We start from the raw sequence: 26,565 nt of genomic DNA, 5'->3' as shown, positions 1-26,565 counted from the left end.
CAGCAAACCTTTGGAGAATAGTTGTAAAAACAACAACAAAACTTTTTTTATTAGTTCACCCGCTGATGTCATAGATCCACGTGTTCACCGGTGCCTCGAACCACATTCATCCGCTCAGTGGAGCAGAGCAGCAGCAGCACAACCAAAACAGTGTTCTTCCACAACATGTGATTCTATCTTTAACCATTAGAGGGCAACAATTAACAGTGTTGCTTTCATTTTTTAATGAAAAACATAATTTGTTTATTTTTTTCTCATGCTTAATTATTCTTGAACAAGTGAATGGGTAACCTAACTAACCTCACCCTGCAGAGACTGTAAGCCTCATAACTCCATTAGCTCTGACTCCCATCTGTTTCCCAAAAGTCCTTCCTAATGCCACATCAGCTGCCTGGCATCATGCCGCCCAATGTGCCTGTATGTGTAATACTGAGAGAGATTAAAAGAGAAAAAGCTTGGCTTTGCAGAACAAGCAGTTCAAACTTTGCCTTTTGATGTATTTGCAGTCAGGAGCAGCTGCCAGCTGAGTCCACTCCAAGAGGTACGAGTGCCGCTTCTTCGGCTACTCATGGATGTATGTGTGTGAAAGGGACAGAAAGCAATAACTTACAAGTCTGTGTGTATGTATTAGGTCATAATCCTAATAAGTATTTTCAGGGAGGTCAAAATTAATATGTCTTGTTTTGTTTTTTTTAACTAAATAAGATAAAATACTTTTTTTTTTTTTTTTGCAGTGAATGAGACAAAACATTCAAAATGGAGGGGTTTATATTGGCTTCAGTATTGCATACTGTAAGTAATCTTTGACCAATATATTCACACATTATCTTAAGTAATTTTGCTTCAAGTAAATATATCTTGGTTTAGGAATAAATAGATGTTTGTACTGGAAATCAAGACAAGTCTACTGAGTAAGAAAATATTGTTTGCAGTGAATGAGACGTAAAACATTGACAATCGAGGGGTTTATTTGCTTCAGCAATGCATACTGTATGTAATCTGGATTGTGTTATGGATTTTTATTCAGCTACTTTGTACCTGACCAATAAATCACCACATTTTAGACTTCTAAGGAAAGCGTCTTCAGACCCTTCAGACCTTCAGTTCCCCCTCCTATTATAGAATAGAAGAGTCACTTGGTTCAGTAGGCTTTTTCTTTATGGAGGCACCTTCCAAAATATTTTCAAAGTAAGCTCTTGGAATTCCCACAGAGGCTTGAAAGTCGACATTTTCACAGGCGGTTTGGTCAAGAGTAATTGAAGACATTTGCACTACTTGAAGTTGTCCAGACATTGCTGGAGCCAGAGCCAAAGCTGCATCTTCAGCCTCCTCCGCTATCATGCACAACTCCCCTAAAACCTCACCCTCGTTCACAGTTGGGCCTCCCTCCATTTCCCGACCGGAACGTGTTTTTGTGCAGAAGCCTGTCTTTTTTTCCACAGGACCCTCCTTCACCTCGGTCCTGACCTGCCCATTAGTTTGTCTCACAATGTCTGTCCCACACAAGACGATCTCTTCCCTGTTGTCAGGGGTGACAGGTGTGTCCACCTCCTCTCCGCCTCCATCTGGACAGGGGCGGGAGCCGCGCCACATGTTCGGGAAGCTGTCACTGCCAGCTGTGTCCTGCTCCCATGGCGATGGCCCTCCTCTTCCTGTCCTGTCATCTGAGCCAATCAGGGAGACAAAGAAGATTAATGGACATTGTGTTAGTGCCATGCTAATGGAATGGAGCCCTGCGAGGCAAATGTGTCGTTTACCACAGTAGTGAAGCTCAATTAAGAATTCATACCATGGTGAGTGCATTTGGCCAACGGAGATCACATTATGTAGTTTCTGTGACACTAGCGGAATTACAAAAATAAAGCAACTTTGCAAATGCCCCTTTCATGTGTCATGCCTCTCCAACTCAAACATCATATATACAGCTCTACTGGTGCCTGTAAAGGCATGTTTCAACAGGTAAGAATAAGCTACTTTCAATAAGGTCCAACATATTAAGAATACTTTTAGCTGTGTTGCTATGAGTCATGAATAAGCAATTGAGTAGGCAAACGCTCTAGAGCGAACGTGAGCATCTCGCTTATAATAAACCCATTCAAAGTATCTGTACTGGGCACATTTTTTGATATAACATGCCACAACTCTTTTGGTCTAACTGGACACAAAGTAAACATTATAACCGGGAACGTTTGTCTCTCTGAATGGGTGCATGATGGTGCTGTATCGAAGCATCCATTGTAGTACATTGCATCGCAATGCCCCGTTTGCATGTGACCGGTTTAGTCTTTGAAGGTCTAACTGCACTTCTGTAACCGAAGCTGAATTTCTTTTCCCATGTAATGCGTCAGTCATAGTCCCACACCAGCGGCTCCGCCAAACTCTCGCTATAGGTTGAGCTGGAAAGAGATTGACAAGATCTGAATGGACTGCTGTTTTGATGGTGCCTGGGGAGCTCAATGTTTACACTTTTAGGGGACATAAACCAATGTCATGCTAATAAAACTCAGGCCTTGTTTACACTTGGTATTAAAGGGTTAGTTCACCCAAAAATTTAAATTCTGTCTTTAATTACTCGCCCTCATGTCGTTCCACACCCGTAAGACCTTCGTTCATCTTTGGAACACAAATTAAGATATTTTTGATTAAATCCATGAGCTTTCTGGCCTGTGATAGACTACAACGTTATTACCACATTCAAGGTACTAAAGACATTGTTAAAATAGTCCACGTGACTACAGTGTTTCAACCTTAATGTTATGAAGTGACGAGAATACTTTTTGTATGCAAAAACAAAACAAAAATAATGACTTTATTCAACAATTTCTTCTCTTCCCTGTCATTTTCCTTCTAGGTTCTACATCAGAAAGCTGGCTCATCATTGGCCAGCGTTGTTCTGACGTAGAACCTGGAAGTGCTGCACTGTATTCTCGCCGCTTCATAACTTTAAGGTTGAACCACTGTGGTCACATGGACTATTTTAACCCTTTGACACATACGATCACACCGGTGTGATCACACACAGTATTAAGAATCAATGGTTCACAAACTTTTGAACGGGATCATTTTAATAAATTCAGCTATTTTTTGTCTTGTGAATTATATGTAAACATCTTTTATGTAAAATATCTTAATCAGGACAGTACTAAATAAAAAAATAACATGCATTTTGTATTATCTCTTTTATTTTGTTAAAATTTTTCATATTTTCACAGATTCTGCAAGGGGTTCACAAACTTTCAAGTGGCACTGTATGTCCAACATTATAACATGTGTCATTGTGTACTACATCGCGGAAGTTAACGCTTTTTGGATGCAAGTTGAATGTGTATGGCTGTTGCACTGGAAGCTTGTCATTTTACTTACTAGGATGGCTGGAGGATGAACAAATTATGGGATAATTTTCATTTTTGGGTGAACTATCCCTTTAAAATTAGAAATTTTGCCTTGGCAACTAACTGAAATAAAACATTTTTTATTTTCCATTTCAATTAATGTTTATTTTATTTTAAGTAACAAAATTTTTTAGATTTAGTGAACTATAATAACCCCATTAAGGACTAAAATATAAGATTATCATGTAAAATAAGTGTTATAAGACTTATGAGACTCTACAATTAATCACTCTGAATTCTTACAAAGTGACAAAGCTATATAAGTTTCAAATATCACACCAACAAATAAAATACACGACAACAAAAGGCATCCAGCTGGGAAAAGGAGCGTGACGGCCTGTCAGCGAAGGCAACAGCTTAGTTCTGCCTCCCCTCTGCATCATTGCTGCCTATTCTGCTGGATTACTGACCCATATTTGAGAGCATTCAGCTAAAAGGTTAAACACTGCATGCGGCTTATTCATGGGACAACAGAAACGCGAAATACCACTTTACACAGCAGCATCCATATTTATGGGGCAGTCCCGACCGCAAAACACGCCCCAAAAGTTGGTGAATGTCAGCGAACGAGAATTTGCTAGCATTTGCCAAATGCCATGGCATTTGGAAGGGATTGGGTGTTCAGCCGGCCTGACCAATGAGAGTGTGCGTGAAGGATAGGCGTGATAGCAAAGGGACAAGAGGGGTGGGCTGGTCAGAGTATTAGCTAATTACAGCTCTTCAGCCTCTTGGCGGGACGATTAGCAAATGGCAGATTTGGTTACACACAATTACACACGCTCACCTGCAGGAGGTCGTGGGTTAGTGGTTTTTTGTGCTTCTGGCTGATGTGGATGGTCAATAGAGCACAGAGGTGTGGCACTCAGAGTGATGGCATCTCTACCTCCTGTTGAACGCCACAGAGAAGAAGTTGACATCATTTACAGTGTGAAGGGACTGTTATCAATGCAAACTACCAATAGACAATGAAGAGAAGGAATCTCTCTGATATAACCTGAGGTACAACATACTTAAAGGTGCAGTAAGCAATTTCTGAGAAACGCTGTGTAAAGTGGATTGGACCAAGCACCACAACACACTTGTAGCCAATCAGTAGTAGGGGGCGTGTCCACTCATGATGGGGGAGGAGAGAGAGTGAGCAAGAGAGAGATCTGAAGAAACACTGTAGAAAGAGAGATGGCTGAGAGACATTACAAAAAGATAAAAGCTCAGAGGAATATCACTGGAAAAAGAAAGGTTACGATCAGACAAGAGCTTTAGGACCCGCGTTAATATTAGAAAAGCTTTCCAGCGCTGGAGAGACTGAAGCGGAAAGGCCTGAAAATGGATGCAGAGGTTTCTGCTCTATACGTGAGTAACATTGGTTTTGCGTGTCATTGTTTTTTTGGAGCTGGTGTGCTGCTGGTGACTAACAAACTCTTGCTTGTATATACTCTTGTGTACTGTGTGTTCATCTTTGTTCTTCCTTGTCGTTCGTTCATCATCTTCAGGTATGCTAAAGAGACATCCACACTTTTACTGCGTGTTTGTGCATTTTTAGGGGTGGAGGGAGGGGTGTGTTTGTTTGGGTTGATTTCAAATATCAACAGTTTTTCTTAGAAATCGCTTCCTGCACCTTTAAAGCAATAAAAAAAAAATACAGTGTAATAAGAAATAGTATAATAATGCATATGTATGTCATTATATGTATATATATAATGTATAATATTGTCATTTCATAAAATTTTTATTTAAAATGAATTAAATGATAAACAAATTACATAATCATTAGTGCACACAATTTGTAATGCAATTTCATAAATTCAAGTAAAATAATATAAAAAAAAGGACAAAATTTGTAATATTGTAAAATTAAATAAATCATTTTTTACCTTTAATTTAAAATGAATCATGTAAATTATGATAGGTTTTTAAAAGTAATATTTTAATAAAATGTATAATTATGTGTACATTAAATGTAAAAATAATTTAAAATAATATTCATATTGTGAATAAAATACATATATTTTATAAATGTAAAAATGAATACAATTTAATGTAATTTTAATTCTATTACAGAGCTGGCTTTTGACTGCTCTGAGCAGGATGTGTGTCAACTATATATATATATATATATATATAAAAATTTTTAACATTTATTTAATGTATTTTCAATTCTATTACAGAGCAGCTGGCTTGAGACTGTTCAGAGCAGGATGTGTGTCCGTTGCAAATGATGTGGTTTTATGCAATGTTGCACTAAAAAGCAGCACAAAATATCAAGTGTATATAAAATATTTATTTTATTTCACATTATATCTACTTTTAATCCTAATTTAATATCTCTATATTCATACTTTCATATTTCTGTGTAAATGCATTATTTGCATCATTTAACAGGTGTGTAAATGCACCATCTTCAGATGCAGTTTCTGTACTGCCTTTGAAGAACAAAGGCATCATGATGTGACGAGGGAAAATAAAAACTCAAAGGATTTCACTGGTTTGTGATAAATGCCAAAATCTCATTCAAACACAAAAATTTACACCGCTCTCCTACACAAAAGGTGACATTTATAGAGGTACATATGCAGACTGAAAAGGATCAGACTGGCCACATGAACTCAGACACAGAAAGTGACTACAGCTCCCCTCATCTGTCTTCATTAGTACTGGCTGCATGCATCACAGGTTAATGCCATATGTTGCCCACAGGGGACTGAGCACTATATGCTGGTGCCATCATAACACAGGCCACCAGTGCTTACATGCTTCCACTGTCTGATCAGTTTAAACACCGCTTTCTAGGGCCACTGTGGTATGAAATATAATAAACAAGAGAGTCATGCAGTGAATAGGAACCACGGCAGCTTATAGCAGCACTGAGCTTGAGAGATCAACATGAACATGGATTGTAAGCCTTGAGGCCACAAAAAGTATTTTGAATACCTAAAAGTCATATTTAAAGGATTAATTCACTTCAGAACTCAAATTTCCTGATAATTTACTCACCCCCATGTCATTCAAGATGTTAATGTCTTTCTTTCTTCAGTTGAAAAGAAATTAAGGTTTTTGAGGAAAACATTCCAGGATTTTTCTCCATATAGTGGACTTCACTGGGGTTCAATGGGTTGAAGGTCCAATTTGCAGTTTCAATGCCGCTTCAAAGGGCTTTACACGATCCTAGCTGAGAAATAAGGGTCTTATCTAGCAAAATGATCTGTCATTTTCTTAAAAAATAAAAATTTATATACTTTTTAACTACAAATGCTTGTCTTTCGCTGCTCTGCGATGCATAATCACGGTGGAAAGGTCATGCGTGACAAACACCGTGTCCTAACCAGACTCGATGCGATAAGATTCCAGCAACGAGCAATTTGAATGTCCACACTAGACGCGACGCGAAAATGAGAAGCGATAAAATCAATTAAAAACCACAGCCAATCAGAAGAGAGTGTGGGCGGGCTCTCTTGGCAAGAGCACAGCAGACACAATGAAATGGGCAAGTACAAAGTAAAATTCATAAATATTACACAATTTAAATATTGTTTAAAGTACATACGGAGTGACTGAACCAATCTTTGTCATAGAATACACTTGTTTGTTCTCATTGAGTTGACAGTTTGAACGTTCTTGTGCCCATTTATTTATTTTCAAGATCTGAGGTGAATTAGCCAGTGTTGTTTTCATTACAGCTAAAAAGCTATGAACACAGAACGATATTCAAACTCACATTAGACGCTTTTAACATTAAATAAAGCACATAAACAGTACCTGATATTATCATTGCCATACTTTGTGCCATACTAACCAGCCGCGACGTCGCATAGAAATAGAAACCGTTTCTAAAATAGAATATTCGCGTGTCGCCGTCGCGGCTGGTTAGGACAAAAACTCTGATTAACATGGAAAAGATACCTTTTATCGCTTGTCGCAGCGTCGCGGCGCATCTGGTTAGGACACGGTGTTAGGTGGAAGTACTGCAGTAGGGTGGAAAACTTCAAACTCGTCCAACATCATTGTTTTACCTTTATTTTTTGTAAAGACCATTTGACTTAGTCTTACATAATGCGTGGTGCATGGCAAAGCAGTGCAGGACGAACATTTGTGGTTAAAATATATATATATATATATATATATACTTATTTTTTTTTTTTTTTTTTTTTTTTAATGACTGATCGTTTCGCTAGTTGAGGCATAGTTCACCCAAATTTGAAAATTCTGTCATCATTTACTCACTCTCAAGTAGTTCCAAACCTGTATAAATTTCTTTGTTCTGCTGAACACAGAGAACGATATTTGGAAGAATATCAGTAACCAAACAGATCTCGCCCCTCATTTACTACCATAGTAGGAAAAATAAATGGGAGTGAGATCTGTTTGGTTACTGACATTCTTCCAAAAATATTCCTTTTGTGAATTTTCATTTTTGGGTGAACTACCCCTTTAAGACCCTTATTCCTGGGCTGGGATCGTGTAGAGCCCTTTGAAGCTGCATTGAAACTGCAATTTGGACCTTTAACCTGTTGTACCCTGTTGAAGTCCACTATCTGGAGAAAAATCCTGGAATGTGATCCTCAAAATTCTTAATTTCTTTTAGACTGAAGAAAGAAAGATATAAACATCTTGGATGACATGGTGGTGAACTAATCCTTTACCCTATAAAGCTTACTGTATCATATTTGATATGCAAAATTCTAAGGCCTATACAATCATAATTTCTATTATCAATACAATCAGAAGGTTGCTGAAAAACCTGTTGCACACAATCTACTACATGCACTCAGTCGTCTGATTAATAGTTCATCCTTTTTTAGCAAGTAAAATGCCTTTAGGTATAATTGTAAAAATGTCCTCCTTCAGTGACTTTTTGCTGTAAAATCATTACTGATAATATAAAGTAAACCTAAGAATAACTTTTATATTACTATTTCCAGATGAACATTTACTGAACTGAAGCAACTTTGGTTTACTTGATAATCCACACATCATTTCATAGAAAAATCATGTAAAAATGGGAGTATCAAATATGATCCATCAGGCTTTTTAGGAACATTTATTTGTTCATCTCTCAATCATCATTGTATTGCACTGCATTATATAAAAACTGCAGAGCTCTGATCATAAAACTAAGATTTAAATCATATTATTATTATTGTTATTGGAAGATATAGACTGTTAACTGATATTTATATGCATCTTATGTAAGTAGTCTGCTATACTGTTATATAGACCTCAATGATTTACATTATAAGCTATCAGAATTTCATCCTTTTGGACATATAAATATTGACAACTGCACCAAATTGCATATTTTTGCTCAGTTTGTGCATCTGAATAAAACTGAGGTGTTCTCATATTCTCATTATATCATGAGCCATAAAGCCTGATGTATAAAATATGATTCTAAAAAAAACATATGCAAAAACAAACATATGCAAAGTTTTATAGATAGATAAATAGATATACATATAATTTATATATATATATATTTTTTTTTTTTTTTTTTTTTTTTTTTTTTTTTTGTATAAAAGGTTCAATAAACTGTTGCATTTGAAAAAATCTATATTTTTCTGACTATAATTTAATATGTCAGGCTTTACAGGGTTAAAATGTGATTGCATTTAGATAACAAAATATCAAACCAAGTGGTATCAATAAAAAAAAAAAAAAAAAAAAAAAAAAAAAAAAAAAAGATTAACCAGTTTTTAACCAGTTAATGGTGTCCAAAACAACATTTTACTGTATGGACAGACTTTTTTGTGCCACACATAAAGTCATACAGGTATGGAACAACATTAGAGTGAGTAAATTACGACAAAATTTTCATTTTTGGGTGAACTAAACCTTTAAATGTGGTTTGAGTGGCCAAAAACTTTTTGGGCACACTTTATGTAAATCTCCAGCAATGATCCTAGATTGACAGCTGACAGCAGCCGTGCGTCTCCATATGGTCCTCTGGACTACTTGAAGATCTCAAGAGAGGGTTTATTTTTAAGAGGCACCTAAATAATGCTTTAGCGACTCTATGCTCAACTTCCTTTGTTTGAAAAGGTCATTGTTGTGTTATGGAGACCGGCTTCTGAGCTAATTAAAAAGTCGGGCTAATTCTGTATGCCGAACAGCATGGAGCTTCACTGCGGCTGCTTCACAGCCCGCTGTGCAAAACAGGATGGATGGATGAGAGGCGATCCCCACCTGGCAGCTGCCCATCCATCCATTCATTCACTGCTTGTCCCTGCCTCACACTGGGGAACAAAACCATCTAGTTTTATGGACAAACCGAGCTTTGCGTCACATCGTACAGCTCGGAAGTCACAGAAGTCGCGGCAGAAGACTGCTAATTTCCTCTCATGGTGACTTCTGGCACATTTCAAACAAGAAATGATCTCTCTCACTTGTTGTTTTGTCATTGCGATGACAGGTAAAGAGAGTCGTAAGGGGAAAACAAGTTTAAGTCAGACAGGCTGTTCTGACAGGACAGCAGTAGTCAACAAGGAAACAAGTACAACCTGTCATCTAAACAGACAACAAGAAAAAAGGACGGGGATGTTCATGATCGGGAAAAAAAACGTCCTCTATTTTCTTTCTCGAATGCGCTCACTCTGTCCATGCTAAGTACACTTTAGCATACTTTTAAAAATAGTACTCATTACAGAAATAATATACTTTAAAAATATATACTTATTTAAAATCTGAATGTAAAGTTTTTAGACACTTAACTGCACGTTATTTGCAATGAAATTAACTGTAGAGTGCTTTTTTGACCCACATATATAGGACTTATCTTTATATGTAATTTCAAAATTACTTATATTGTCTTTTTAAATATCAAACAATCATTTATGGGAAACTAAAATACACTTTGATGTCATTTCTATTGAAACATATAGGTCATGTATATAGATATATTTAGAATTACACACTTGTAATTATGAAGTTGCAATTTAGTACATTTAAAATATATTAACTAATATTGAATAACACTGCAGTTCAAATTATAATCAAGTACTTTAAATGTGCTTTAGTATGTTACTCAACACATCAACATAAGGTACTTCTTTAAAACATGACAAGATTATCAAAACAATGATTTAAAATGTACTTTAAAGTACAGGTTTTAATTTGAAATTATTACTAAGTGCACTTTTAAAAGTGTACTTAAGTGCGTTAAGAAACGTAGTGTCTTTAAATACACTGAAGTGTCTTTTTATTTCATTGCTATTATATTATCTTTAAGTACATATTATCTACTTGTAAGATCTGAAGTACACTTCAAGTGCACATTTAATACTATTAAATGCACTTCTGTGAAAAAGTGTCATGTTGGCCAATATGTATTATACTGACACCTATTGGCGTGGAGGCACACACTAAATCAGCTTTTATTAGTCTACTATTAGTCTCCATCTCAAGTGAATGACTTTAAACATTTTACCAAAAAGACTATTCATTTCTTTAGAGTTAAAACTTCTTTAATGAAGGAAAAAAAAAATTGCGAGTGCACTTTAAACTGATTTCTCCTGTTCATTTCTGCAAGGCCACCAACTCAATCACTTTCAAAGACTGAGTTGTGATCCTCTCTCTCATCCACAAAGTTCCCTAATAATACCACATTCCCCAAATGTGTTTGTAATGTGGGCAATCAGTTTCAGTAATGGATGCTTGTCAGTTTTATGGCGGCAGAATGACAGTCTTATGACATGTGAGCGTGTGATCTGTGCTTCAGTGACAGTGCTTTACTACCCTCTTGTGGACGGCGACTCTAAGTACTTCTCTTTTACTGGTGCTTGTACTACTATTTTACAAAAGTAGGCCAATGTGGCCACTTATTAAATGGCCCATATCAAATTAAATGAGGACGTTGAAACTAAACTAAAATCGTTTCATTAGTGGAGCTTGCCAAGTCAACCATCACTTTTACTCATACTTGGGGTTTGGGATTTGAACCAACTCCTAACTAAAGTATTGTACCTATTACTTTTCTAAGTGATCAGACTTTTTCAAGTTTTGCCTGGTGCAGGATATAATATACTTTAATGCCATTTCTATTGAATCTTGAATGTCATGTATTTAAATTTATTTGTAATCATTTACACATTTCTAATTAAGTTGCAATTTAGTACATTTAAAATATATTCACTTTAAATGTACTAATCGAACAACACACTGCAGTTCAAATTATAATCAAGTACTTCACATGTGCTTTAGTATGTTAGTCAACACATCAAAATAAGTGTACCTCTTTAAAGCATGACAAAATATTATTAAAACAAAAATTTAAAATGCATTTTAAAGTAAAACTTTTAATTTGATATTATTACAAAGTACACTTTTTGACAAAGGTTATAGGTTTGGTCTAAAGTTGTAATTTTTGTGCTTTTGTAACAAGAATGACACCTCAAATCAAACAGCTTGTTGAGACAAACCTAGAGACTAGAATATCATTATTGCATTCAAGGCTACAATTTTATCCTATAAAACACAAAGATATAAGATAATTAGATATCTGATGATGTGAGGGTATATGGATAATTAATTATAGTAATAATACAACAATATCAACAAATGAAAAATGGAAAGCACAAAAACATGCAAGAAACTCTTACCTGGGAGACTCCAAAGCCCCGAAATTTCCAGAGTCTTCAACTTCCTCTCCAAATCAGCAACTCGGTTTCCCAGAATTCTATAATGCACAATAAATTCACCCAATACAAAATTTATGTATAACATGAGACATCTTTCTTTCAAAACCTTTTGTACAAAACCTGCAGGTAAGATATTTAAAGGGATAGTTCACCCAAAAATGAAAATTCTGTCATAATTTACTCACCCTCGAGTTGTTTCAAACCTGTATGAATTTCTTTCTTCTGCTGAACACAAAAGAAGATATTTTGAAGAATGTCGGTAACCAAACAATTGATGGGTTCCATTGACTTCCATAGTATTTTTTTCCATACTATGGAAGTCAATGGGGCCTGTCAACTTGAAGGTGCATTTTCATTTTTGGGTGAACAGTCCCTTTAAATGTTGATATTTGAAAGTACACTGTAAAAAATGATTTTGTTGAAGTTGTAAGTAAAGATTATTGGAGTACTTTTTACAAGAAAATACTATTTCTGCCTTTCTATGTCACGTTTAATTCAATGCGTTACTTGCCGTCTGAAATGTACTTGCGATTTCTGAGTGAAAATCGTTTCTACACCAATTTTGTTTTTCAGTTTACAGGCTATTTCTGAACTGTTAGTGCAAATATAGTTACACACAAACCTGTTGGTCTGTCTTTGGTGTTGAATGATTATGTTCTTCTCGTGAATGGTCTCCAGTAAGGCTGTCGCTAAAGACTTCAGGTCTGAGATAGACTGAGGTGTGGCTGGTAAACTGCAACCATTATCCTCTGACAACAACCCTTGAACTGCAAACAGCAGGAATAGAGCAGTATTTGAGTGAATAAATGTACACTGTGTATGCAGTCATTTGATATGCTGTACAGCAACATTTCTTTGCTTCTTTGTCAGTTCAGTTCATCAAGCTTTCTAAGAAAAAAGCAATCACGTGACCCAAGCACCTTGTTTAGGAGAAAGCACTCCAGTAAGAGCGCTGCTGTTAGACTTGCCGGTGATTTCAGGATTTCTTCTTCGATCCAGAGCAGTCTACAAGATGAAAAAATACAATATTGAAATAATACAATATTAAAGATGTGTAAAAGACTTCATAGCCTCACCTTATATTTCTGTATGTTACTCTTCAACAGGCTGACCTCCTCTTGAACTTGTTTTAATCTCTCATGCAAGTATCTGCAATATGACAAAACCTTTTGTTACATGAAAAAACACATCTCATCTAAACTGAAATCAAGACAACATGCCTGCCTTTATTAACCCCCTGGAGCTGTATGGATTACTTTTATGATGGATGGTTGCACTTTTTTGGGCTTAAAAAAAACGGCACCATTCACTCCTGTTTGGCTGAAAGAAGATAGTCATATACACCTAGGATGGCTTGAGGGTGAGTAAATTACAGGATCATTTTCATTTTTGGGTGAACTATCCCTTTAAGATGACTTAAAAGTATTTAAAATAAGACAGAACAAAAACAAAAACAAAAAAAAACAAAAAAAAAAGCTAAAACAACTAAAAATCAAGATAATTCTAATTTTAATTCATCCCTTCAACATCTGCTTTGATTTTTCTTTGAAGAACCAGGATTCTCATGGTCTTGAAAAACATGGATATATGGAGGAAGCCTAATTTTAAAAATATGATTTCTAAATGTCAAGTAAATTAATAAAATCTTAAAAACACCATATGCATTTTTATTAAGAATCTACATTTTCTAGTTATGCAAAGCTCCAAAATATTGTAAGTAAAAATTATTTTTTTAAAATTCTTGTTCAGTAAATTACAAACACCTGGAAAAGTCAAACATCCCTGAACAAAATTCAGCTCTTTAATGTTTTAATTTTGTAACTTATTTTAATAATAATTCTTTTAGTTACTTATTTTAATCTATGGACACTTTTAGTTTCTGTAAATTAAAAAAAAACTGTTTTGAAAACAAAACTGATTTATTACAGCATATGAAACCTAGAAACCTAGCCTACATGAGTGGGCCATCTAATATCGTTGTGGACAACAGGAGGGCCTTGGAGTCATATTTTTTTTAGAATCACTGCATTATAATGAAGATCTGACAAGCTACATTAACACTCCCTGACTTGTTCTCCATGCAGAGGGCGTCCACGTCAATGATGCGCTTCTCCTGGCCACCCAGGATGTGGTTCAGCTCGAGGTTGAGACGTTCAGCTTTCTCCTTGAACACTGTCCTCTCTGCCTTTATATCCTGCAGTTCGTCGCTCACCGTCTTCAGACTGTGTTCAAGCTCTTCTCTCTTAAGAAAAAACAGTACCAGTGGATATTCTCACAAAGCGCCATATTTGATTTACGGTCATGATAGTGAAAATATATGATTAGGACACAAGAAAGAGCAAGAAGAATATGTTTTCTCATTCAGTAGAACCTTGAGATTATAAAACTTTTATATAAAACTGATATAAAACTTAAAGACGCACATGCAATGCTGCTTTCTCCAGTTGCCTGACCAGATCCTCACGCTCATGAGCAGGGAAATGTCTGACACCGACTTCATCATCTCCAAGCCTCTGTTTTGTGATAGTCATTCTTAACAGCTATGAAGAGATGATAACAGCAGGGATAAGAAAAGAATACACACACACACACACACATATACATACATTTTATATATATATATATATATATATATATATATATTATATATATATATATATATATAAGAGAGAGAGAGAGAGAGAAAGTCATTAGCTATGTTTCCATCCATGTTTTATGCAAATTTTGGGATATTGCATTAAAAAACAAGATACACAAAAAACGTGTTTAATTGAGGTGGATAATTTTTTTTTTTTATTCTTAAAACTACAATGGAAACACATTTCATGAATAAATTCCTGAAGCATAAACACTCATGTGACTTTGCCTGTGATTGGATAACTGGACGAGCCAAAGGACCTATCACATCACACCGCATCTCAAATGTAGTCATTCTGGAATGCCTGAGCCAAAGTCTGTAATTAAAATTATTTGGTATAATTACCTCCCAGAACTATCACACACGTTTGCGCTCCCAAACATCAGGCATCCGCCTCCGAATGCAAGATAACATGATAGTGTTTGATATTGTGTTTCATTTGTGCGCTCTGAAGCACGTCAATTTTATGCAGGAAAAAAAAGTCACAGGCTTCCCCTGTTGTAGAAGCTTTTTATTATTGTATTACTGATACTTTGTGCGAGTTTCCAATGAAGAGAAGATTTTGTTCACTTGAACGCATGGGACAGAAACAGTGCTTTATTCGCAGATGTTATATACAATATTCCAATTTTTTGAATAAGTTTCATTCACAAATTTGGATGCAAACATACCTATTTTTGAATAATTTTATGTGTACCTTATTGTCTCCCTGGGTCTCACTGAGTCTCTGAGTCAGTTCCTTCACCTCTTCAACTAGCTTCTTATTTCTCTCCCTCGAATCCATCAACAACTGAGCCAAATTCACCTGAGGGGAAAGACAGAAAAGCAGAGAGAAAGAGAAAAGTAATGACCTGCAATAACTTGAAAAGTTAAATAACACAATCATGTATAAATCAACTGACCTGATTACGTTTTTCTGGGGGAAGTGAAGATTCACCATCCTGAAATACATTGTAAAAAATTCTGATGAACTACAAAGCCAAGAAAAAAACATCATAAAATATAATATAATATAATAATAATGCAGAGTATGCCTTCAGAGACACACAATTAGTTCTCTGTATTTCTTCTTCAAGCCCTGGTGTGTCTCTCGCAGCTGGTTGGCCATCAGTTTGTACTGGTCTCTCTCCTGCTGACAGGTGTCCAGCTCTTTTGACAGAATGAGAAGGGCATCCTTCTTGCTCTCCAGCTTACGTTTGCATATCAAGAACTGCAGAAACAAGAAAAGTACCAGTGTGGGCATGTATACTACCAGTCAGAAAAAAAAGTCTCTACATTTACATAAATACATAATTACTGTTAAACAGTCATATTCTGAAGTATTATTACAATTCAAAATAACTGTTTTCTATTTGAACAAACATATTTTAAAATGAAATGTATTCCTGTGATGGCAAAGCTGAATTTTCAGCAGCCATTACTCCAGTCTTCACTGTCACATCAGAATCACTGTTTCCACAAAAATTTGAAGCAGCACAACTGTTTTCAACATTGATAACAATAAGAAATGTTTCTTGAGCAGCAAATCAGCATATTATAATTCTTTCTGAAGGATCGTGTGACACTGAAGACTGGAGTAATGATGCTGAAAATTCAGCTTTGCATCACAGGAATAAAATACATTTTTAAAATATATTCAAATAGAAAACAGTTTATTTAAATTGTGATATTATTTTACAATATTACAGTTTTTTACTGTATCTTTGATCAAATAAATGCAGTCTTAGAGAGCATAGGAGACTTCTTTCAAAAACATTTTTTTTTTTTTTTTTTTTTAAATCATTATTATTTTAAAATTTCAACTGGTAGTGTACATGTGTGGTGAGGCACAAAAGTGTCAACAAAAGTAACAAAAATATCAACAATACAAGCATAATGAGGCTTTAAATATTTAATTATCATGCATCAATAGGGCAGGTAGTTAAAAGTTAAATAAATAAAAAATGTATTTAACAGCATTCATTTATTAAAGTGCCATAAAGACTAAAGCAGTTTCAGTGGGATAAGGCAAAACTGTTACATAAAAACATCTAGGTTACTATTAGTCTCGCGTAGCCAGACCTTCAGACGGACAGCAGAAGGTCTGGACTCTATTGCAGCTTTCATTGGCCAAGGACCGCCTAAGAGGACGTTTGACTGACATGTAATGCAACCAATCACAGTTTGTTTGGTTCCGAGTCATGTTTAGGGGCGTGAAAATGTAAAGTCGATGTCCCTACAATAACAGACCGGCGTGCATCTAATAAATTATTCATTCAAGAATGTTATGCAAGTTTACTGCAACAATGAAGCCACGAACTTCACATACTTTTGAAAATCATTTAGTTGATCCTGGTAAGCGCTCATTGTTCTTCTTCTACGAGGGGGTTTGGCGTCATGGCATTTGTTTCCAGGCGGACCATTAAAGAACACGACACACACATCTCCCGGACATCCTGTAGAATTCAACCAAACAGATGATGACTTCGAAACTCCTGAAGTGTTTCCAGATAAGTGTGCCATATGCATCAGACGTTCAGCCAACGATCCAAAGGGCATGACGTCTGAGGCTGAGACTAGGTTACTATTGTAACCCTCCTTCCATGAAGGAGGGAAAGGAGAAGTTACATCAGAACTGAACTGCCGAACTGGGATCTCGCCTGAGAGCCCAGTCACCTTCAAGTGTAAACTAAACCAGCCAATGCACATTGGCATGCGAGATTTGCATTGCAATCGCACATTCAAGTTTGCGCTGAGGAGCCGAGCCGGTGACATGGCCGCTCAGAGGTGGTGCAGCAATTGTGGCGATGGAACGTAACATCAATATTAACCTGGATGTTCCCTTTCAGTCAGTCATGTTTGACGTTATGTCAGAACTGAACTGACGAATTGGGATCCCTACCAAAGTGCCACAATAGCTACCCCTTCCAGTGCTCTGCGTAAACCAACTGATCCACCCCCGCACCTGCTGTGGTGGAAGACAGGACAGGGCTTTACACAAAGACTGCTGTTAATTCTGACACATTCAGAGAGACTATTGGATAACACTGGGAAAGAATGCCTTTTCCAAGTGGAAAGGAATGCAATGGAGACCACATCCTACCCATAGGGAGGTGTCATTTGGAAATTACACATACGGACTGACCATTAGGGCAGTGCTACATATGGAAGGTCTCTGTGGTAGATTCAGCCTAGTTAGGGTGAAGTCAATTTCGACACAGAGGCAGAGCAAACTCTGCTTAGGGAAAGACACGGGCTCGCCGAGAGAGGAGCCATACCGTGGAAGAATACACATACCATGTGTACACATACATATGTATGTATTGCGATAGTGATCACAACATATGGGCACCTGGCCTAGCACAGGGGTCAACCACTGCCGTACTTACGAGTGTTAGGCCTGGCATCAGATGTCTCCGCCACGTCTGACTGCCGCAGGGTGCTGGAGGAACTCCAAAATGTTTCGTTAGCTAGGGAACTCACCTGAGGAGCAAAATAAGCACACGTATCCAGTCCTTAGGAAGTGAATGGCTCCTCCTTGATGATTGAGGTACACAGCGGCCGCAGTGCTGTCTGTACAGACCAGTACGTGCTTGCCTTGTAGCAGCGATTTGAAGCGGCCCAGCGCAAGCTGTACTGCTAGCAACTCGAGGCAGTTGATGTGCCAATGCAGTCGGGGTCCCGTCCAAATGCCAGAGGTTGCATGCCCATTGTATGTGGCACCCCAACCGGTGGTGGAGCATGCCTGGACACTTGTTTTAGGGGAACTCCTGACTGTAAAAATGCATGGTCCGACCACGGCTGAAGGTTTAGTGACAGACTTGGGTGATTGTCATTGGGACTCAGCTGTGAAGCCAGTGCTGAAGCGGCCTCATATGAAACAATCCCAGCGATGTTACCGCGGCTGCGGATGCCAATCTCAATCTGATGCAAACCAATCGCAGGGACAGATGCATTCGAAAATGCATTTATGCGTTAGCATCTTGAACGGGAGCTTGTAAGGGCCTGATTCAAAACACGGAGGTCCAAGATTGGCCGTAATCCACTGCCTTTCTTGAGTACAATGAAGTAGGGACTGTAGAACCCTGACTTCATGTCGGCTGGAAGGACCGGCTCTATCGCTGTCAATTTTGTTGTGTGTTTATTTTGTTACTGAGAGGAAAACGTGCCGTACATATCACATATTCTATCGAAATGCTTCTCAGCAGCGCGGATGACGTCAGGATGTTAAGCGAGCTCTCAGATAGAGTACCTCAGGGATTACGTGTTTTTGTAGGCAAAACCCGAAAGGACTTCCGGTTCCATCGCCCCAAAGTCAATTGGTTTTTTGAGTGGGTTTTTGCTAAATCGCCTGAAATAAGGTCTGTGGTTAACAAAGCCTCTAAATATTTTCACGTTTTGATCTATGACATAAAACACACCAGTTATAACCTGCTTATAATTTTTTAAACCTTTATTGTGTCTTAAAAACTGCAGTTGCTAACAAATTGCTAAAAGGGACTACTTCCTTTGGCGGGGACTTTAGACGTCATCGTGACAAACAGGACATTTGGACAGCATTTCTCATGAAAAAGTGGATAAGTATTCATACACAGCACAGATCATAATCAGCGAGCATGTTTTTAAATAAAGTTGTTTTCTAAATAAAGTTTGAGAAAGCTTGGTGGTGGTGACGTTGATCCGCGACCATGGTGTGCTGTAGTCCGTTTATAGCCTACTGTTAGCTTTTTATATCTGACGACTTTATTTAGGCTTCAAAATGTATAAATGTTGTGTTAACTTGTAAAGATTATCTTGATAGACAAAACGTGTAAGTGTCATAACACTTTGTTAAACACAGAGCTTATTTTTTGTGATTTTCTAAAAGTCTATGGGAAAAATGCATAGGCTTTCGATCGAGGGAACCCGTGCGCCACTAACTTCCGGGTTGGCCTACAAAAATACATCATCCCTGAGGTACTCTATTCAATGCGTTTCCCGAGTATTTGGATTTTAACGTCCTATTTTGCAAACAAAATGACTCTTGTCGATTTCCTTAGTGGCTCCTTTATAGCTGAAGCCAAAATGAGCACACACACTTCAGCTCTGTATACCGCGGGAGCGGAATAATTCTATCGTCTTGTGAGCTGGGTTTGCTAATGCTAACACCAGCAATGCACGCACCTTCACCTTGCGCTTCTCCGGCTCCGCGTCAGTTTACGTTCTGAGATAGCGGTTGGGTTTTATACAGTCTGTGGTTTAAACCGAACACAAAGCCACAAATCTTGGATGTAAATAAATAAATATATAAATATCGATACAGTATCGCCAAACATAATATCGCGATATTCACATGCATCGACATTTTCTTTCACCCCTAGGGTTTATAAGCGCACAGCGCTGCCTTGTTTACAGGGGTAACCAAGGAAGCGCTGTATTGCCGCTGTTCCATAAGCGCCACCTGCGGTCAGACAGTGAATTTGCGTTCTCATGCAGCCCGTCTGCTGTTATGAATTTCAATCTCAAACAAATGCTCTCTACTTCAATAAAACTGTCCTTGACAATCATCTTGATATTTTTCTCCTCACTGAAACCTAGCAAGTTCCTGGTGATTTTGTGCAGTTAAACCTACTCACATCGGAAGGATATAAATACTAGGGATGGGCATTTTTCCAAAATATTGTATTCGAATGTTTGGCCTCATAATATTCGAATATTCGTTTATTTAAAGGAACACTCCACTTTTTTTGAAAATAGGCTCATTTTGAGAGTATAGTTTCTAGCCATTTCGGCCTAGAAAATCGCAACTTTTCATTTTCCATCGGTCTTAGTACACGATGTAACTACAAAAGAGTCAAATTTTAAATAGGAAAAATATCGAAACTCTTTGGCCATTTTTAAGCGAGATGCTAACGGTCTAATCCGATTCAATGAACTATGCTAAGCTATGCTAAAAGTGGTACCGCCAGTTGGAAAATGACCCTATTTTCAAAAAAAGTGGAGTGTTCCTTTAAATGATGTTACGAGAAAAACGTTATTTTTTTAATTCATCAAGATTTTGTAACCATTTCTGAACAAGCTTACGATTAGGCAATATACACAACAAGCTTACGTTACATCTTAAGGTTTTCTTTTAGTTAAAAAAAGCATTAAACAATATGTGCAAACAAAAAAATATAAAGAACAAAAGCATTTAAGCAGCGCGAACGGGAAAAACGCTAATAAAGCAGACAAGCGACAGGTACAGAACGTACATATACACTCGAGGCAGTACATGGTTATGTTTATTGTTTCACATGTTCATGTTGAGAAAAACAATATCCACATGCTCGGGTGAGAAAACGAGCTGCGCTGACAGACGTTGCAGAAGACACAAAGATAATGGTGTGCTAAGCTAAGTTTCCAACAGCAGCACTTTGTGTTTTCGTAAATATGTCTCCCTCGAAGAAACTTAAAGGAAGCATATGTCTCGAGATCATTTTGCTATCAGATAAGTTATCTTCTCTGCTCACTTGGGGTACAGTTGCGTTTACCTGTCGTGAATGCAGTGATGGACAGCTGTCTTTCCTCATTCGACGGTTGTTTTGATTCCATGTGCTTTCTCATTATGGTGGTGATATTATGATAACTCGGTTTCATTAATTCATTTGATAAAAAATAATTCCATTTTGTAAGATTATTATCATCTATAAGTAATTCCAAACTTCACGAGGCAGACAACAACCTTATGTGACGATCAAATACAATAAACTTGTTAAACACGCTTCACAGCGCCACCCAGTGCATTTAGTTATAACTGCGAGCTTTAGTGCTTAGGATTTATCATGGATTTACTGCATTTACGGCCAGCAAAGCAACATAGTAAAATTCTAATAGTAATTTTATTTTTCGAATATTAATTACAGATCGAATATTCGACTATTTGTGCACATCCCTAATAAATACCTGTCCAGACCATGACTGCACAGTAAAGTGGGTGGTCTTGCTGTCATTTTTCGAGACAACCTCCAGCCCACAAAACTTAATTTTCATGACACCAATACTTTTAATATATGTGGTTCTGAAGGTTGACTTTTTATTATTCTACTCTACTGTCCTCCTAAGACATCTAACTTTTTTTTCTGAACTCAGTGAACTGTTAACCCTTGCCTGCCCTTTGTCTTCCTCTGTTCTTTTGCTTGGTGACTTTAATATTCATGTTATTGCTGTTTGCTCTTAACTCTAACCAATTATTGTAAGTTTTTTACTGTTTTAATTTGACTCAGCATGTTCATTTTTCTACTCATAAGCATGGCCATATCCTTGATCTGATATACATCTGGGGTTGATATTTCTTCCTTTGACACTGGCCTTTCTAAACTTACAGACTTTAGCTTTTGCTTGCCTGTGCATACAAAATGTCCTAAGACTATCATATCTTATCACAATCCTAAAACTGTTGATATTACATCATTCTGTCCTTCCACTGTTGTCTCTGATCTCTCTGATGTCTATGCTATCTCTTCTCAACCACTGATATAATCGATATATCATTCTACCATTTCTGAGATCTTGCAGGGGTATGCTCCTATTAGGCCAGATCTTTCCCTTCTGTTCACACTTCTCACTGGTACACTCCTGAGCTTTGTATCTTAAGTGCTACTGGTAGACGGCTTGAGCATCTTTACAAGAAAACCAGCCTTACTGTTCATTATTTTGCTTTCCTTGAACATCTTAAAAAAATACAAATCTGCTCTGAGCTTGGCTTGATCTAGTTTTGTCTCTGCTACAATCAACAAATCAAGTAATAGGCCAAAAGCATTATTTAATACAATGCATAAGCTCACCAAACCTCCAACTCACAATGCGTTAGCTTCAGATGAACTTTGCTGTTCCTTCATGCAGTATTTACTGGATAAGACAGATGCTGCCCACCAGTGTTTTTCCTAATGAGGCTATGAAGCTCAATTTTGTGCCCAATTCCTCTGGTTAGTCTCTCTCTTGCTTCTCTACAACTAATCCATCTTCCGTCTCGGAGTTAATTTTTAAAGCTAATTCGTCGCCCTATCGTCTTGACCCTGCTCGTACTCCTCTCCTAAAATTGTGCCACTCTGTTATTTCTGCATCTCATTTCATCAATGCATCTCTTACCTCTGCATCATTCCCTATGCCACTTAAAACTGCTGCAGTTACCCCAGTTCTCAAAAAACGCAACCTTGATCCCTCAGGTTTATCTAATTATCGTCCAATTTCAAATTTACTGTTCATTGCCCAATAACTGGAAAGCACTGTTGCCTCTCAGCTTCAGTCTTTTCTAGTTGAACACAATGTCTTTGATCCTTTTCAGTCTGGTTTTCTGTCTGACAGACAGTTCTACATTTCGTTGCAGGACTTTCAATCCCCTACTGCCCATTTGAAGCAAGGTGTCCCCCAAGGATTTGTTCTCGGCCCACTACTATTCATTATTTACATATTACCACTGCGTTAAATCATGTACCGACATGGTTTTAATTACCATTTATATGCTGATGACATTCAAAATGTAGACCAGCTTCACCCACTCAAATCAACAGAATCTCTGCTTGTGTACATGAAATAAAACAATGGTTAACCTCTAATTATTTTTTTTTTTTTTTAAATTAAACATGGACAAAACTGAGATCATTATTGCTGGAACTCACTAGCAGCATTCCTAATGACTTTTCCTTTGAAATAACTGGTACTCTCATTAAATCATCTAATAATGTTAAAAACTTAGGTGTTATTTTCGATTCATCTTTTTCCTTTCAGCCCCATTTCAACTCTGTTACCAAATCAGCATTCTTTCATTTATGCCAAGTTGCCGAGCTCTGTCCACGCTTTTGTCTCATCCCGCCTTGATTACTGCAACACCCTTTTCATTGGTTTACCAGTCAGCTCCATCTTCAAGCTACAGTATATTCAAAACTCTGCTGCCAGAATACTCACCCACACTAAGCGTTCTGCCCACATCACTTCAATTTTGTTTAAAGTCCACTGGCTTCCGGTTGTACATCATATTAAATACCAAATTCTAGTACTCACTATTAAATCTTTGCACAACCTGGCTCCCCGGTACCTCTGTGAACTACTCCTCCATTACACTCCAACTCGCTGAATACGCTCTTCCGATTCTGGCTTTCTCAGTAACCCTCAGTATCGCTTCGTTCAATGGGGGGTAGATCATTCAGCGCCGGTGTACCAAAATTATGGAATTCTCTCCCCCAATCACTCCACTGTGTCAATAATATCTCTGAATTTAAATCACTACTCAAAACCCACCTGTTCTCTGAATGTTATCAGTTGTAAGTTATTTCTTACTTTTATGTTGTTTTTTGTATGTTTTCTTTTGCATTTTGTGTCCTGTTTCCATTGTGCTTTATTATAATTTTTCACTTTGCTGTTGTATATATATAGCATTATTTCACAAAGCTAAAGTCAGACCATGTTCTGCTTCAAATGCTGAAATTATACAATCTAATTTAAATCAAAAACTGCTCATGCTACATGTATGCAGCATCTTTGTTGGGATCATGATTAAAATGCAGTGGCTGCCTATAATTTTAAACAGCTACAGATAGTTCAGCCTGTAATAGATTAAATAAACATCTTGTCCATGTACTCATATGAATAGATTTCTTTTATTTGTATTATTCATTTATTTATTTGATTTAGGTTTTGTTTTAAAATTTCAATTTAGTTTTGTTATAAAGATATTTCAATTTCACAAATAAGTATGCGGCATTTTGTCTGAGAAATATAATATTATAAGAAAATAATAAAAAGACACTTTCTCATTTATAAATTGTCTTAAATCTCATTTCAATCAGTATCGTGAATTGTATCGCATCGTGAGTTGAGTGAATCGTTACATCCCTAAAGACAACATATCAGCAAACCAAAACTTTGATCAGATTCCAAAACACATTCAGTCTAACACATTCATTCAGGATTTTTTTATTTTATTTTTTTTTAATTATTATTATTGCTAAAACTTTAATGAAAATTCTAGTTAATTAAAGAAAAGACAACTTCAGAAGGTTTTCACGAGGTTTCTAGCTGGTCCTTTGTGGTTACTAATTTCTCATGGCTGGTCTACTCTAAATGACCAATTAGCTGCTGTTGAGACTAGTAAGAGCTGGTAGTTCACCTTGGATCAGCAGCAAACCAGCTATTTTAAAAGTGGTTTTAAAAACCACTTTTTCACCAGTGGTTTTACACCAGGGTGCATCAGCAAACTTCAAAGGGGGCTATAAAATGACTTAAAATTATTTAAAATCAGACAAAACAAGCATTACAATAAGCTAAACCAACTAAAAATCAAGATATTTCTCATTTTAATTCGTACCCTCAACAACATTTTTTTTTCTTTGAAAAACCAGGGTTTCCACGGTCTTGGAAAACCTGCATAGGAGGTAATTTTTTAAAATAATTTAAAACAGAACATATTTGGCCTAGTTTCTAGATGTTACATTATGTTTTTTTAAACCTTACTGCCAAAGCACATTCTATTTTGTATGTATCAAACGCTAGAGTTCAGGTGGTTGGCAGCGACACAGTACCATATGGAAACAGCCGTCATCATCATCACCACCGTGTTTAATAAAGCAGCACTCACCTCGCTCACTAAACCTTGCCAGTCACTTTCACTTCTTTTGGACGAGTTCATTTCTTCCTGCGTTTGGCGATAATATTTAATGTAGTGCAAATATAAAGCTAGTATTTTCGCGAGCTTTATGGACAGGCAGAAACTTCACCCTTCCTCTCAGTCACTGTTTACTCTGGGTCAGCTGGTGCACAAGATCCGGGTTTGTGAAACACTGAACCAGCATCGATATTCAGAATGTTAGTGAGGGCGTGGCGATCAACTGTGAATTTCTAGTAGCGAATTTATCAAACAATGTGCAATAAAAGTGTATAGTTTCTTTTTTTATTATTGTAGAGAGGCATTGTACATGTCCGACCAGTAGATGGCGAACACGAATTATGGGAAACGTATAAGACGCGCAATTTGAGATGAATAGTAACATTTTTTCATTGTTTTAAAACAGCTGAATAGTCATTGTATATTTTATACAGATTATTTGCATACAAACAGCCGTTAACACATAACAAACCTCGTTGAATCCAACTCTTCAATGCCGTCAAACGATTAAAAAACTGCTATACAAGGACGTGCAGAGTTCCTCAGGGGCTCAAATGTAAAAAAAAAAAAAAAAAAAAAAAAGTAAGGTGTATAAATACACTACTATTTTTAATGTTTTTGAAAGAGTCTCTTATGCTCATCAAGCCTGCATTTACATTTATTTGATCAAAATACAGAAAAAAACAAAACAAAAAACAGTAATATTGAGAAATTTAAATAATGGTTTTCTATTTTAATATACTTAGAAGTTTGGGGTCAGTCTTTTTTTTTTCTTTTTTTCTTTTTTAAAGAAATTAATACTTTTATTCAGCAAGGATGTGCTAAATTGATTAAAAAAAAAAGTGAAATAGAATTTCTATTTTGAATAATTGCTGTTCTTTTTAACTTTTTATTCATCAATGAATCCTGAAAAAAGTGTAAGTTCCAAAAAATAAAAATAAAAAATTAAGCAGCACAACTGTTTCCAACATTGCTAATAAATTAACATATTAGAATGGTTTCTGAAGGATCATGTGACACTGAAGACTCGAGTAATGATGCTGAAATTAATTTAAATTTTAATATTTTTATCTGTATTTTTGATTGAATAAATGCAGGCTTGGTGAGCATAAGATACTTTAAAAAAAAAAAAATAGTAATGTGTCCAAATTTTTGTAGTGTACATAGTATATATATACTATTGCTGCATAATTATCAAAAATGGTAATATAATAAAGTCCTTTCACTTAACCATTTCGTTTTCTTGTCAGCCTACACTTCACCTAATAGGCCTGTAGGTGACACCTAGGCTTCTTTTAACCAACTATG

The 26,565-nt window shown here is 36.6% G+C and overlaps 1 protein-coding gene across 2 annotated transcripts; it reads right to left on the bottom strand.

Annotated features, from left to right (window-relative positions):
- Positions 1–950: 950 nt before the first annotated feature.
- ccdc149a (coiled-coil domain containing 149a) lies at positions 951–25,433 on the bottom strand. 2 transcript variants are annotated; one of them, XM_051900651.1, is made up of 12 exons: positions 25,231–25,433; positions 15,706–15,867; positions 15,560–15,598; positions 15,355–15,462; positions 14,443–14,559; positions 14,089–14,261; positions 13,096–13,168; positions 12,940–13,024; positions 12,642–12,786; positions 11,981–12,057; positions 4,177–4,278; positions 951–1,664 (listed from the first exon to the last, which is right to left on the bottom strand). In XM_051900651.1, the coding sequence occupies exons 1-12, from the start codon at positions 25,279–25,281 to the stop codon at positions 1,117–1,119; spliced, it is 1,680 nt and encodes a 559-aa protein (XP_051756611.1). In that variant the 5' UTR covers positions 25,282–25,433; the 3' UTR covers positions 951–1,116. The 2 variants fall into 2 exon arrangements, with proteins under 2 accessions (XP_051756611.1, XP_051756612.1); XM_051900652.1 differs by lacking the exon at positions 25,231–25,433 and adding an exon at positions 21,149–21,366.
- Between the last annotated feature and the right edge of the window lie 1,132 nt (positions 25,434–26,565).

Source organism: Ctenopharyngodon idella, chromosome 7, assembly GCF_019924925.1.
Source record: "Ctenopharyngodon idella isolate HZGC_01 chromosome 7, HZGC01, whole genome shotgun sequence".
In the NCBI taxonomy this organism is placed as follows: Eukaryota; Metazoa; Chordata; class Actinopteri; order Cypriniformes; family Xenocyprididae; genus Ctenopharyngodon; species Ctenopharyngodon idella.
Note: the sequence above shows the minus strand (reverse complement) of the source record. Positions and strands in the feature narration are given on the sequence as shown.

Bases quoted from the DNA above. Each gene is read 5' to 3' on its own strand.
- ccdc149a (XM_051900651.1), bottom strand. From the start codon at position 25,281: ATGAACTCGTCCAAAAGAAGTGAAAGTGACTGGCAAGGTTTAGTGAGC. The intron at 14,262-14,442 runs GTGCGTCTTTAA...TTTTTTCTTAAG, and splicing joins TGGAGAAAGCAGCATTGCAT to AGAGAAGAGCTTGAACACAG. The intron at 13,169-14,088 runs GTCAGGGAGTGT...GTCATATTGCAG, and splicing joins GCCCTCTGCATGGAGAACAA to ATACTTGCATGAGAGATTAA.